The sequence below is a fragment of the Rhineura floridana genome, chromosome 6 (assembly GCF_030035675.1).
Source record: "Rhineura floridana isolate rRhiFlo1 chromosome 6, rRhiFlo1.hap2, whole genome shotgun sequence".
Classification (NCBI taxonomy): domain Eukaryota; kingdom Metazoa; phylum Chordata; class Lepidosauria; order Squamata; family Rhineuridae; genus Rhineura; species Rhineura floridana.
In genome coordinates, this window is record NC_084485.1 from 115,871,234 (window position 1) to 115,884,145 (window position 12,912).

A 12,912-nucleotide genomic window follows, 5' to 3' on the forward strand; every position below is an offset into this window, starting at 1 on the left:
TTCCCAGTAATTACTTACTACAACACCTTTTTCTCCAGGAGGACCCACTGGGCCTGGACTACCCCTCTCTCCCTTAAAGGATAAACAACAAAAATAATGAAACTTTGTGGTATGTTGTCATTGCATTCTTCTCTCTCTGACTTCTCTGAGGAGATATGAGGTTAGTACTGAATGATGGTAGTGTCCTATAGAATGGGGCCTTGAGTGGGAACCAAAATGGTGACAGCTCTTGGATCTACAACATCCTATATGCCAGCAGTAGAGAACCTGTGAGCCTCCAGATTTTATTGGACGCCAGCTCCCATCAGCCCCAGCCAGCATGGCCAATGATCAGGATGATGGGAGTTGTAGTTAACAACATCTGGAGGACACTACATTGGCTACCCCTGCCCTATCCCTTTGTAGAGAGGTAGTACAAGAACTGCAGTGGTTCCTGCTAGCTGTCTGGAAAATTTTGTTGATGGAAAGATATGGGTCCTGAAGCTGAAGCGCTCCAGTGGTCAATGTGTAGTGGTAACCCAGAACACTGGTTTGGAGAAAAACAGTGCTATGAGAGAATATCCTTCTTCCTGCATGGCCTGCTGGATTATATGCCAAGATGGGGCAATCTAGAGGAGGTTGACTCTATGCTCCAATTCACCACATGAAAAGCCAGCTCTTTTTACTACAGCTACTCATATTTTTGTTATTGTTTTAGTACTGGGCTCTCAAACTGAGCCCTGCCTGCCTTCAACAAAGGCAAGAAGTCATCTGGAGCTCAAGGAGTATCCTCCTCCCTCCAGAAATGAGAATTAGAGACTCTCTTCTTGTCCCTGGATGAGGGACCTTTCTCTAACTGTCTACTACTTGAGGAGAGAAGTGATAACAAAGTGCCAATAAAATTTATCTCCGTAGCGACATTACACAGGGCAGCCATATTTTTCCATAAAGTGCTCCTGGTTACGATGCCATGTTATCATTTTTCAAGCATGCTTCAGTTATGGTGCTGTGTTCTGCTGCCAAGCCACAGTTTTGATTTAAAGGTAAAGAAAAAAAAATAAAGAAGTCAGCCCTTGGATCACCTTGTAAAATGCTTTAAAAGTATTAGAACCTTGTACCATCTGACTTTTGCTCCTTGGCAATAAACGTCTTCCTCTCAATCTTTGGGAGTGGTTTCATATCCCTGAGCTCCAACTCCAAAGTATGCAAAAATGTTAGCATACAAGCACTTTGTGTAGCCCTACTGGAATGTTCATTCAAAGAGCATATTCCCCTGACAGCAATATTGTGTAAATCAGGGGTAGCATACTAGGTGCCCTGTGGCTGTTGTTGGGCTACAATTTCGATCATAACCTGCTAGCATGGCCAATGGTCAGGGACAACAGAAATTGTAGTCCAAAAACATCTGGAGGGCACCACATTGGCTATTCCTGGTGTAGATAGACAATATATAGTACTGCACAGGTAGGAATAAATGCAATTATCAACATTAGATTAAAAAAAGTGTTTTACACTTTTAAAATCTTACAATATTATTTTTTTTCTTTGCATACAACAGCTTTCAGATGCCTTGGGGAAAAGAATTTTTCAGCACTTTATGTAAAACAATACATTATGGGAAAATAAGCAAATGGTGTGGTAATGATAAGTACTACCTAAGAGTTTATTTCCATTTGCTAACAGCTTCATTACACCAATACTTAACACTGTTTTCAAAACTGCCACATTATCTGAAAATAATCTTGTCAGAATATTTATACTTAAGTAGCAACCACAAAATAATATTTGCAGTTTCAATTATTCTTTCATACTGTTTGGCATTATTAAAATCTATCTCTTAGTTAGATCTGAATGAGGTGAAGTATGTTTATTTTTCAATTATTTTACTCTGACAGTAACACATATAAACAATAATTTTTCACATTTTCATGTAAATTATAAAAAAACATATAATACATTTTTGTGTAGTATTTCCTTTGAATGCCTGCAACTCAACTGGTTGAAATATTTTTTTCCCTTCAGGGTAGAAATAACAAATATGCTAGATCACTCTGACAAATATTTAGGTTTCTAGTATAATGAAACGTGGCATCCAGTTAAATCATTGTTTCCTGTTTTTAATTTTGAAAAAAGGAATAAGAATTCCTCAGAACATGAAAGGAGCTTAACAATAGGAATTCTTGGAAATATACATTAAACCTATTGTGTGTCCAAAAACACACACATAAGGATATTAATCTTCAAGATGTTCCTAATGCTCCTGAATAATATTTGTTTTTCCAGTTTTTTATTTTAATCAAATTACAATCCACAAAGACAGCCCTCCTTGAATATTACAGCTTAACAAACAGGAAAGTAGCAAATCATGGGCAAACACCATTAGTATGTGTGTGAGAATGTTCAAAAACTGCCTAGTTTATAATCCAGGAAGAAACATGACAAGTCAATGGAGATCCATGATCTGATTTTCCATTTATTTAAATATTTGTGAAAAGCTATTGCTATGACCTTCCAGTTTGGACTAGGAACACACAGAACTTGGGGACAGGAACCTAGCTCTTCTTCCCACGTACACACACCAACTCCGAAAGCGAGGTTTGCCCTGGAAAGGAAAAGTGTTCCCTAACAGGAAAAACAATACTGTAGCTTCAAAGGAAGGGTGATTTTCATTGGGAAAATGGCACATGGAAAAAGGGTTAAACTCTTCCCCCAGGGCTGTGATCCTGAACCATGCTGGAGGGAGGCAGCACCTGATTTTAGCAAAAATGTAGAGATGGGAGATCCGAGCATGGATCTACATTATCTTGTCTAGTTTGGCCCCAAATTAAACAAGATCAACCCCCACACACATACAAGTAGCATCTGTGATTTTACTGTATTTTGAACATTACTTGTGATTGTTACATATCAGTACTAGTATCTTATGCACCTTCTCTCCAGGGCCTCCAGATGATCCAGTTTCACCAGGTAAGCCGATTGGACCCTACAAGGAAAAAAAAGGAGATGAGTTGCTAACTTCATACCTACGTGTTTGAGCATCAACTCATGTCAGTGGTATTACTGCAAACATCAATGTAAGTGCCCTTTCCTACACCTGAAAAATACCCAGTTTGGCCCAGTGGGGTTTAGTAATAGCTAATAATTATTTCCTCGTGTCTTCCTAGTGGATTTCACCCCTGTATACTTTAACTTTTGAGATTAATATGTGAACATTAGGACTGTTAATAGCACAGATGCTATGAGGTTAGGATTACAGTGGTATTAAAGTAACCATAAATTCACAAAGGGTGTCACTAGAATTAATGGGTTCAGTGTTTATTTTAAATGTGTTCACGGAACTCATTTGCGTTTCTTAAGGGGGGGCTTGGCCCAAATTCAGGCACTTTGCCCAAATGACACATATTATCAGATTTCCTAGACTAGGAGTGGGGAACCTTGGGCCTGCCAACACTATAATATAGCCAAAACAGCAGTGAGTCTGGACAATTATTCAGCTTAGTGAGTGACTGTTGTTTAGAACACTAATTTAAACTTTGTTATCGTATTATTGTTTATTTCTTAGGAAGGTACTTCAAGATGTCGAAAGGCAGGACAAACTATATGAAACACAAAAGAGACAGACAGAGATAGACAAACTCTCAAGATTACAAAAGTGTCCTTGCCCGGGCCTCTAAGACGATTCTTATGAGCCAGAAGCAACATTTACAAGCCTCACCCAAGACTAATTTGACTAACAAAAGTTGAATTTTATGCCTGCCTCATAAACAGTTTGCTATTATTTCTCAGAGGAAGTTTTACAATTGCCAAATATGTGTTCTGAAAGTTATAATTCTGCTCACCTTCAGAGCAACTGGCAGGGACAACTGCAAAATAGTGCAAGCTCTGAAGCTTGTTGCTTAGTAATGGGAGTTGCAACATAGATATGTTTCTATATATAAGTGATTCTAGGCTGCAAGATTTTTCTCTCTGGGAAAATACCTTTGAGACTTCAGACAATGGCAGCACACAAACTGTAAGGGACTCAAGATGCTGTAATTGTAAAGCAAGCATTATTTATTTATTACATTTATACCCTGCCTTTCTTTCATCATAAAACCCAATGTGGTTCCTATCCAAGGCACTGACCAGACCAAGACCTGCATAGCTTAGCTTCAGCAAGGTGGTAGCCTCATGTGCCTTCAGACCATAGCCTGGGACCATTTGAGACATCTTGTCCTTTTTTTACCCCACTGAAGGTTTGAATTATGGTTAGCACAGTAAGAAACAGAAAGCTTTTAAAATTGGTGTTTGATGGCATAATCCTAAGGGCCTGGGATATATCATATGTACTATTCATGAAAGCTGACAAACTGTAAAAGATTAAGCTAATAAGGTAATAAAATATTAAAGTACAGCGCAACAGAAATATATAATTCAAACAAAGCATGGCTGTGTGTAGGGTGAAATAGAGGTAAACCAGTTTTGTCTAGTGTCAAATTAGTTTTACGGATACACTGATGTCAGACTATTAGCAGGGCTGGCCCTGTTAATCCCTAGGCAAGTTAAAATCCAACCACCACCTCTTTCTGTCTCACCACATGCGGAGTAGATTATGCTGTGTGTGTCATGTGCCTTCAAATAGATTAAGACTTATGGCAACCCTATGAACCAGAGACTTCCAGTAGCATCTGTTATAAAGCACCTTGTTCAGATCTTGTGAATTCAGGTCTGTGGCTTCCTTTATGGAATCAATCCATTTCATTTGGTCTTCCTCTTTTTCTACTCCCTTCTGTTTTTTCCAGTATTATTGTCTTTTCTAGTCAATCATGTCTTCTTGTTATATGTCCAAAGTATGATAACCTCAGTTTCATCATTTTTGCTTCTAGTGATAGTTCTGGTTTAATTTGTTCTAACACCCAATTATTTATTTTTTTCCGCAGTCCATAGTATCTACAAAACTCTCCTCCAACACCACACTTTTAATAATCACAAGTTGACCAGAATGATATCTTTTTGTTTTCATTTTAATTTCAGTTACTTAGGTATCACAATGGCCTGGTTTGCACATAACATTAAACCATAGTTAAACAAGCAGTGTGCTAGTCCACACTGCTGAAATTATGGGTGCTCCCCCACTCTTGCTGCTGCCACATTGCTGGAAAAGAAGGCATGGTTTAGCTTGTTGTCATCCAAACCTAGGCTTATGGTGTGTGTTTTTCAAACAACCTTGAATGGTACACCAAAAACAAATCTTGCTACCACTCAGTTTGGAGAGAAATAAACCACAAGCCTGAGTTCAGACAACATACACCAGACTATTGCCTACTCCCTGGCAGTGCAGCAGGAGCAAAGCACCCATAATTTCAGCAGTGTGCACCAGCATGCTGCTCACTCCTATTATACCATAGTTTATTTTATCTTTGGTTTAATGCAATGTGAAAACCAAGCCAATATTGTACTCTACTCCGTTTGGACCAAAGACTATTTCAAGATATAATTTAAAATTCCCATTTCAGTAAATGCAAAAATAGATCCATAGAGGATGATGATGACAATTATTATGGGTTACAACAATTTAAAAACACATAATTAAAACAGTTAAAAACAACCTAAATAACATCACAGAAAATAGGGTGGGTCCTAAAAATATACATCTCAGGTGTTGAAGGTCAGCGTAAAGAGGTGCGTCTTCAGCATATGCCAAAAGTTGTACATTGAAGTTGCCAGACACACCTCAGTGGGGAAGGAGTTCCACAGCTTAGGGGCTGTCACAGAGAATGCTCTCTCCTGGGCCACTCCCCCAACTTCCAAGGGTGGTGGAACTACCAAAAGGGCCCCCTCTGCTATCTCAATACCAAAGAGGGTCTGTAGCGAAGAAAGCAGTTTTTCAGATATTTGGGACCCAAGTCATGTAGGGCTTTAATAAACACTAACTGAGTACCTTGAACTAGGCCTGGAAATGAACTGGCAACCAATGCAGCTGTTTTAAAACGGGTTACATGAGTTCTAAAAGGAACCCCCACCAGTAATCTGCCTGCTGTATTTCGGACCAGTTGAAGTTTCTGAGTTGTCTTCACGGGCAACCCCATGTAAAGCGCATTGCAATAATCCATATTGAAAGTTACCAGAGCAAAGAGCATGGAGGACTGTAGCCAAGTCTTCTCTGTCCAAAAGGGGCCAAAGCTGGCAAACCAGCCAGAGCTGGAAAAAAGCACTCCTAGCCACTGAGGTCACCTCAACCTCCAGTGGCAGTGTTGGATCTAGGAGTACCCTCAGGCTGCAGATCTGCACCTTCAAGGAAAGAGTAACCCCATCCAGAGCAGGCCATCTTCAAACTTCCTGGACATGAGAACTCTGGACACACAACACCTCTGTCTTTTCAGGATTCAGCCTCAATTTATTAGCCCACATCCAGTCCATCACTGCCTCCAAGCACCAGTTCAATACCTCAACTGTGTCTCCTGATTCAGAAGGAACAGAGAGGTAGAGCTGGGTGTCATCTATATGGGTACCACAGTTAAAATCTCCTGATAACAACTCCCTGTGGTTTCATATAGATGTTAAATAGCATGGGAGATGAGATGGAACCCTGCGGAATACCGCAAGATAATTCCCATGGTGCTAAACAGTGAATGCAAATACTCCTGAAATGTTTGCACTCTAGATCTCTATAGCTGAAGCAATTCTAATGGATAATTCATGCCGGCTTGCCGGTATGTTAAAACTTGATGTAATTTTTACATCTGAGTATACATGCAGAGAATTGCACCAAAAGGTATGCTAGCATGTCACAAAATTTAATATGATGATATGGTGACATTGGATTGTTGATGTTAAAGTTTAATGTGGGATGTGTTCAAATAAGAGGCTTTCTGCATGAAAACTGAGGTTACCACCACAGCAAGTCTCTACAGAGGTCCTTAGTTCTATCTATCCATTTTTTTATTCATTTGCTTATTTTGCATAGCTTATTCTCAGTACTTTTTTTTTGGTAAAAAAAAAGGTGCTGGTACTCACATCTTGATAAAAGAGCTGTGGGCGCCAGCATAAAATGGTTGACATGGGCAGCAAAACAAGGGGTCACAGTACTCCGTACCAGTGAGTACTGTCAGAACCACCATCATTACCTGCTTTTCAGTCATAGGAAAAAGAAAGAACTACATGTGGAACAGAAGCTGGACCCCATGAGACCAGAAATCCTTAGGCCTCTCTCTGGCTTCTGAGAGTTTACCGCATAGTGCCTCTATAGATTTGTTTTTGAAGCTTCAAGGATTAGGAAAAAAATTAAGTTAAAGCTGAGAATCTGAGTATGCCAAGTACTATGCTCGGGTGATCTCAGAATCATGATATACTGCTACAAATGTTTATGATCAGGATGAAAATCAATTAGAACAGCTACTTTATTGGAAGATTATTTTTATGCTTTTGTTCTTGTGGATATTGAAAATAGGACCAGTGTATAATTCTCCTCAAAAAAAAAAGGGTGTCCTTTTTTCCCTTCTGCCCACAGAAGCTCTTTGCTCATGGTTAGGGAACACATTTTACATATCACCATAGCACAACACACAGTGAGCAGGCTGATACATGTATGATTGTGGTGAATAAGTCAGGTAGTCTGCTTTTCATGAGCATGGGCAGAGCCAGCACAGACTGGCTCAGAATGTCAATTTAATAGCAATCTTAACCTGACATCATAACAATGTCAATTTGGGTATATTTTCATATCCATCTGAACATATGCTAAAAGCCTAAAATTTGTATTAATTACCTGGACTCTTAAACAAGACAATCTTACATGTTTCAGTTGTTTTCATGAAAACATTTTAATTAGAAGGGATTTTTCCATAGTGGAGAAGTCTAGGAGATTGATAATGCATTTCCCACTCTTATTTACAAAGGCTAAAAGCCAGGTTGTGTTTTTCTACTTGAAAAGTGTTCCCAAGGATATGAGAGCCAGAGGCTGATTGGCATAGTCCAGCCTCAGGGCAAGTGGTGAGCTATAAATTAAACTAGAAGTTTTTTTTAAAAAAAAGTCAGGATGAAATGTATCCAGAATGGCAGTTCACAAAATATCTTACTGAAATCTCACCTGGAAGCAGGACAAACATGGGTTAAGATCAGGCAAGTCTGAAACTGGAAATTGGGCTTTTAATGAAATTAGGACTGGAACAGAGAAGGATCAGAGAGCCAGGAACGATTCTAGGGTCCCTGAGAGGTTCAGAAATACAGAACAAACACAAAAAGGCAAAACTGTAGGTTTTGAACACAAAAATATCCAAGCCAGCATCTGAGTCATAAACAATGGGCTTCTGCAGATTAAGGATATTATTTCAGGATCCCAAAGACCATCGCATTTTAAGCACAGGGTGAAAGCCACACAATGTTTGTAAAATCACTGCCCTCTGAAATAACTTCATTTATTTCCTGTGTGATAATCTATTTTTCAAAAGTCATACTGTACATGCAACTGAAAACTAAGGATGAGCAAACTGAAATGGAAGGTGCTTTTAAAATAAGTATAGAAAATCTTGTCCATGTCTCTTTCTGCATGTCTCTCTAATGGCAAATATTACTTTTTATAAGCTTCCTTGACATGGGTGTTTTTCTGGAAAATTAATCAGAGTAGATACCACATCTAACACACACTTAAGGCAGGCAAAGCTTCTGCCAGGGCATCTGCTGAGAGTTATGAAGTTGGCCTACAGTAACATTACTGGAAACATACTGTATGTATAGTGCAGAAAAAAAAGTGAAGCATGTAATAACAATGAGAATAATCCTTCAGCAGACCCTTTTAGAAAGAATATAACTAGGTAGCTGCAAAAATTCCATGCATAAGCAGTTCTCTATCAGATATATTTATATATATACTACTTCTTTCTATGCCTCCAAAGTAGAAATTCTACCTATTTTCAGATCAGATTCTAAATGCTCAAAACAGTTAGTTCTTCTTTTACCCACAACTTCTATGCACACCTCATTTGTGGAGACCAATTTAAGTAGTAATTGGCTTAAGTTTTTTCCTTCGTTTCTGGAATTGTAAGTTTTGCAACGTGCAATTTCAAACAGGGTAGGCAAAGAGACCAGTGGAGGAAAGTGGCTAGAGGCACAAAATACCACTTCAGGGAGTTTAAGGCACATGCAAGATCTCTTGATTACAATCTGCTGCTTGAAGAGAGAGGGCAGTAAGAGTGGGAATAAGGCCCTGGTAGAGGGATGGTTCTGCTTCTTGGGTGAAAAGCTGTACTAGTTGGCTATTTCATCCCAAATCTGATTCCATGAAACAAATGTATAAAGCCTGTGTTTCGTTTATATTATCTTGCTGTGCTAAGGTTGCTTCTATGCAAGGGTCTTATAGTGCTGTTGAGGCACTGCTTTTCCAATGTCAATTAAGCATTTTCTGTTTGCAAGTTCAGCCTTGACTCCTTCCTTTCCCTCCTTTGTTTAGTACAGCTGGGAAATACTAATCAACGGCTAATTAATGTTAATTGCACCAATGCTTGCTTCTGTTCCCACGAGGGGGGGGGCTTTAATTATTAGTTTACTTGCATTTTTTTTCTTTTCATATTTTATGGCAATATTTCACTATAAAAATGACAATATTTACCACACGGAAGGAACAGAAACAAATGTTGGGACTATTAAGGAAGGCTATTAATCAAAAATGGACCATTGGTCTCACCTGAAGGGTGATTTTCATAGGAGGACTGCCATCAAGCAGGTAACATAGCTCCACCTATCGTCCAAAGGCAAGAATGTTTTGAAGTCAAGACTAGGGGCATCAGGCCCCTCCCACTCTCCAGTTCATTCGCAGTGAGTCCAAAGAGAAATATCTAAAAATGCAGGAAAAAAGGCCAACAGGCCTACCAGCAAGAACATAACACAATAGCAATATTCATAATAATATGACTCTAACATAGCGATACAACAGTAATAGCAGTCTTGACTTCACTAGTAAATCTAAATATAATAGCATAACAGGAATATATAAAAACCCCAGAAAAATATCTAGGTATCCTCCCACTGGGAGGGTCGTGATGGCAGTCCTCCTATGAAAATCACCCTTCAGGTGAGACCATGTTAGGCTTCGGTGAGCAACACAGCCAGTTCCATAACAGACAGTGCACGTGTTAAGAGTTAAATGTGTTTAATTGCAAGAGAAACGCCCAAGGTCAGTTTACAGCTGCAGCAGATCAGAGGCTCAGCTATAACAGGCTTGGGTAAGCACACAATGGTGTGGGGGTGTTTAGTATGTGGAATAGTTGGAGCGAGACGGTGAATGGTGTCATAAAACCTTATTGGAACAGTAAAGTTTCCTCTTCAAGAAACCTCGGCTGTCGGTCTGTTATTTCGTTCAGCAACTGCTTAAGCAGGACAGGTTAAACAGTCACTGGACTTCTGGTTCTGCTGGTCCGCTGGTATAGCACAACAAAGGGTTATGGGCCCAGCTCCATACCAGTAACTACCAGTTGAAACCAGTAAGCAAACTTGTTCTGCGCAAAAAGCTGAAGAGCTGTGAAAGCTGTGAAGGAGCGGCGGCAAAGCAAAGAACCGTGTTGCCAGGAAACCAGAGTGATAAGGAAAGTCTGCAAGGATGGCTACAACAACTTTGGCTCGCATTCCACTGGAGCGTCTCTCAGAACAAAACTATTCGAGCTGGAGGCTGCGGATGCAAGCCTACTTAAACAGAGAGGATTTATGGAAAGTCATTGAATTGCAACCCCCCTCCGTTCCACCACCTGCAGAATGGCTTCGCTGGGACGAAAGAGCTAAGTCATTAATTATATTGGCTGTCGGAGACTCTCAACTGTTATATCTACGAGGTAAAAACACTGCTAAGGAAATGTGGACTGCTTTAAAAGACATTTATATTCAAACGACTGCTAGCAGTAAAATAAGCCTCGCTAGACAACTTTATCAGATGAAGCTGACAGACGCTGTAACTATGTCAGCTCATTTAATGAACACTGCAAGAATATTTGCAGAGTTGCAGGAAAGGGGAGTGGAACATACAGAAATGCAGCAGGTCTATATTATTCTTTCAACTCTTAATGATTCTTGGAATCCTGTTGTGAGTGCCCTGGAAGCGATGCCCGATTCCGGATTGACGGTTCAATACATCACAAACAAACTTAAACAAGAGTGGGAGAGAAGAAAGGAGTCGGAACAAAAGCAAGAAGAAAGAAACGAAAAGAGAGAAAAACAAGTAAGAACAGAGATAAAGGCGTTTGGAACTAAAGCATGTTACAACTGCGGTTCGTTACATCACTTAAGGCGGAACTGTGATTTGTTGAAAAGAAGGAGGGACGGGAGACAACCCTCACATGTGCAGTTGGTGAGTGCAAAGACAAAGAATGACTTTGTAAACAGAGACAATAGTATGTGGGTCTTGGATTCAGGTTCAACCCATTCACTCCTAAAAGATAAAGACTTGTTTAAAACAATGGTGCCAGCTAATGAGGACGTTATTTTAGCTGATGGAACAAAACAAAGGGTGATGGGGAGAGGTACTGTATATATATGTGCCTTAAATACTATTATAACAAATGTTTTATACGTGCCAACGTTGACTAGTAATATACTGTCAGTTTCAAAACTGTTAGAAATGGGTTATAGTGTGCTGTTCAGTAACAAGAGATGTGACGTGATGAAAAAGGGTGAGGTGTGCCTGAGGGGAAACTGTAAGGATGCCATGTTCTATGTAAATGTGAATTCTACAGCACAAGCCTCGCTGGTGGCTAATAGGAAAACCCATGACAAATGTATACATGAGTGGCACAGGAGATTGGGGCATGTAAATTATGAAACTGTGAAAAACACACCACAATTTAGTGCTGATGTAAAGCTGAATGACTGCAAAACATATATTCAGTGCGAAGCATGTCAGCAGACAAAGGCTACTGTAGCCCCAATTAACAGGGAAGCTGAAAGGCATACTGAGAAGCCTTATCAAACCATACATGTTGATCTAGCAGGTCCTTTTCCCAAAACACAAGGTGGAGCAAGGTATTTCCTGGTAGTAGTCGATGATTATTCGAGATATTGTCATGTATATTTATTAAAAACCAAGGATGACGCTGCAGAGAAAATAAAACGGTTCCTGACCAGAATCAAGGTACAGCATGGCACACAGGTGCAGCAAATCAGATCTGATCAGGGAGGGGAATTCACAGGGAAATCCCTTGAACAATATTTGGACAAGAAGGGTGTTACTCATGCTGTAATGGCCCCGTTCTCACCGTATCATTGTTCTGGCTAACAGTGGTATTGGAGGGAAGGCGTACAATAGGCCATCCGGCCACGGTAGCAACAGAGCATCCACCGCTTCCGCTGTCGTGTCCAGGTATTGTGCGAAGTACCTGGGGAGCTGGCAATTGCGACTGGAGGCAAACAGATCGACTGAGAAGACGCCGAACCGACGCTGGAGAAGATGGAAAATGGTCGGATGAAGTTTCCATTCTCCCGGAAAAACCTGTTGTCTGCTGAACCAGTCTGCTGTCACATTCCAAATTCCTCTGAGATGTTCTGCTTTCAAGGATTGTAGATGTTGTTCTGCCCAGTCAAATATGAGGTAAGCTAGGTTCTGCAGAGAACAGGACCTGGTTCCCCCTTGTCTGTTTAAATGAGATTTTGCACACGTGTTGTCCGTTCGAATGAGAACATGGTCCAAGGGGAACAGAGACTGAAAATGGAGCAGAGCTAAGTGGACAGCCTTTAGTTCCAGCCAACTGATGCTCTGAGTCTACTCTGCTTCAGTCCAAACCCCCTGAACAAACTGGGAGTTGCAGTGGGCTCCCCAGCTGAGGAGACTGGCATCTGTGGTGATAACAGTCCTGCGGGGTTCTCTGAATGGAGTGCCCTGGGTGAGATGTTGGACCCTCGTCCACCAGCGGAATGAAAGACACAGTGCGGGGTTCAAGGGGATTGTTCGATGATTGGACCTGGCAATGTCCT

The 12,912-nt window shown here is 40.4% G+C and overlaps 1 protein-coding gene across 1 annotated transcript in view; it reads right to left on the bottom strand.

Moving 5' to 3' along the window:
* COL24A1 (collagen type XXIV alpha 1 chain) overlaps positions 1–12,912 on the bottom strand; it is a 333,005-nt gene that overhangs the window by 155,866 nt on the left and 164,227 nt on the right. Inside the window, exons 25-26 of the mRNA XM_061633547.1 lie at positions 2,909–2,962; positions 19–72 (exon numbers count right to left, since the gene is read on the bottom strand). Coding sequence (XP_061489531.1) covers positions 19–72; positions 2,909–2,962 — 108 coding nt within the window. The remainder of the gene's footprint in view (positions 1–18; positions 73–2,908; positions 2,963–12,912) is intronic.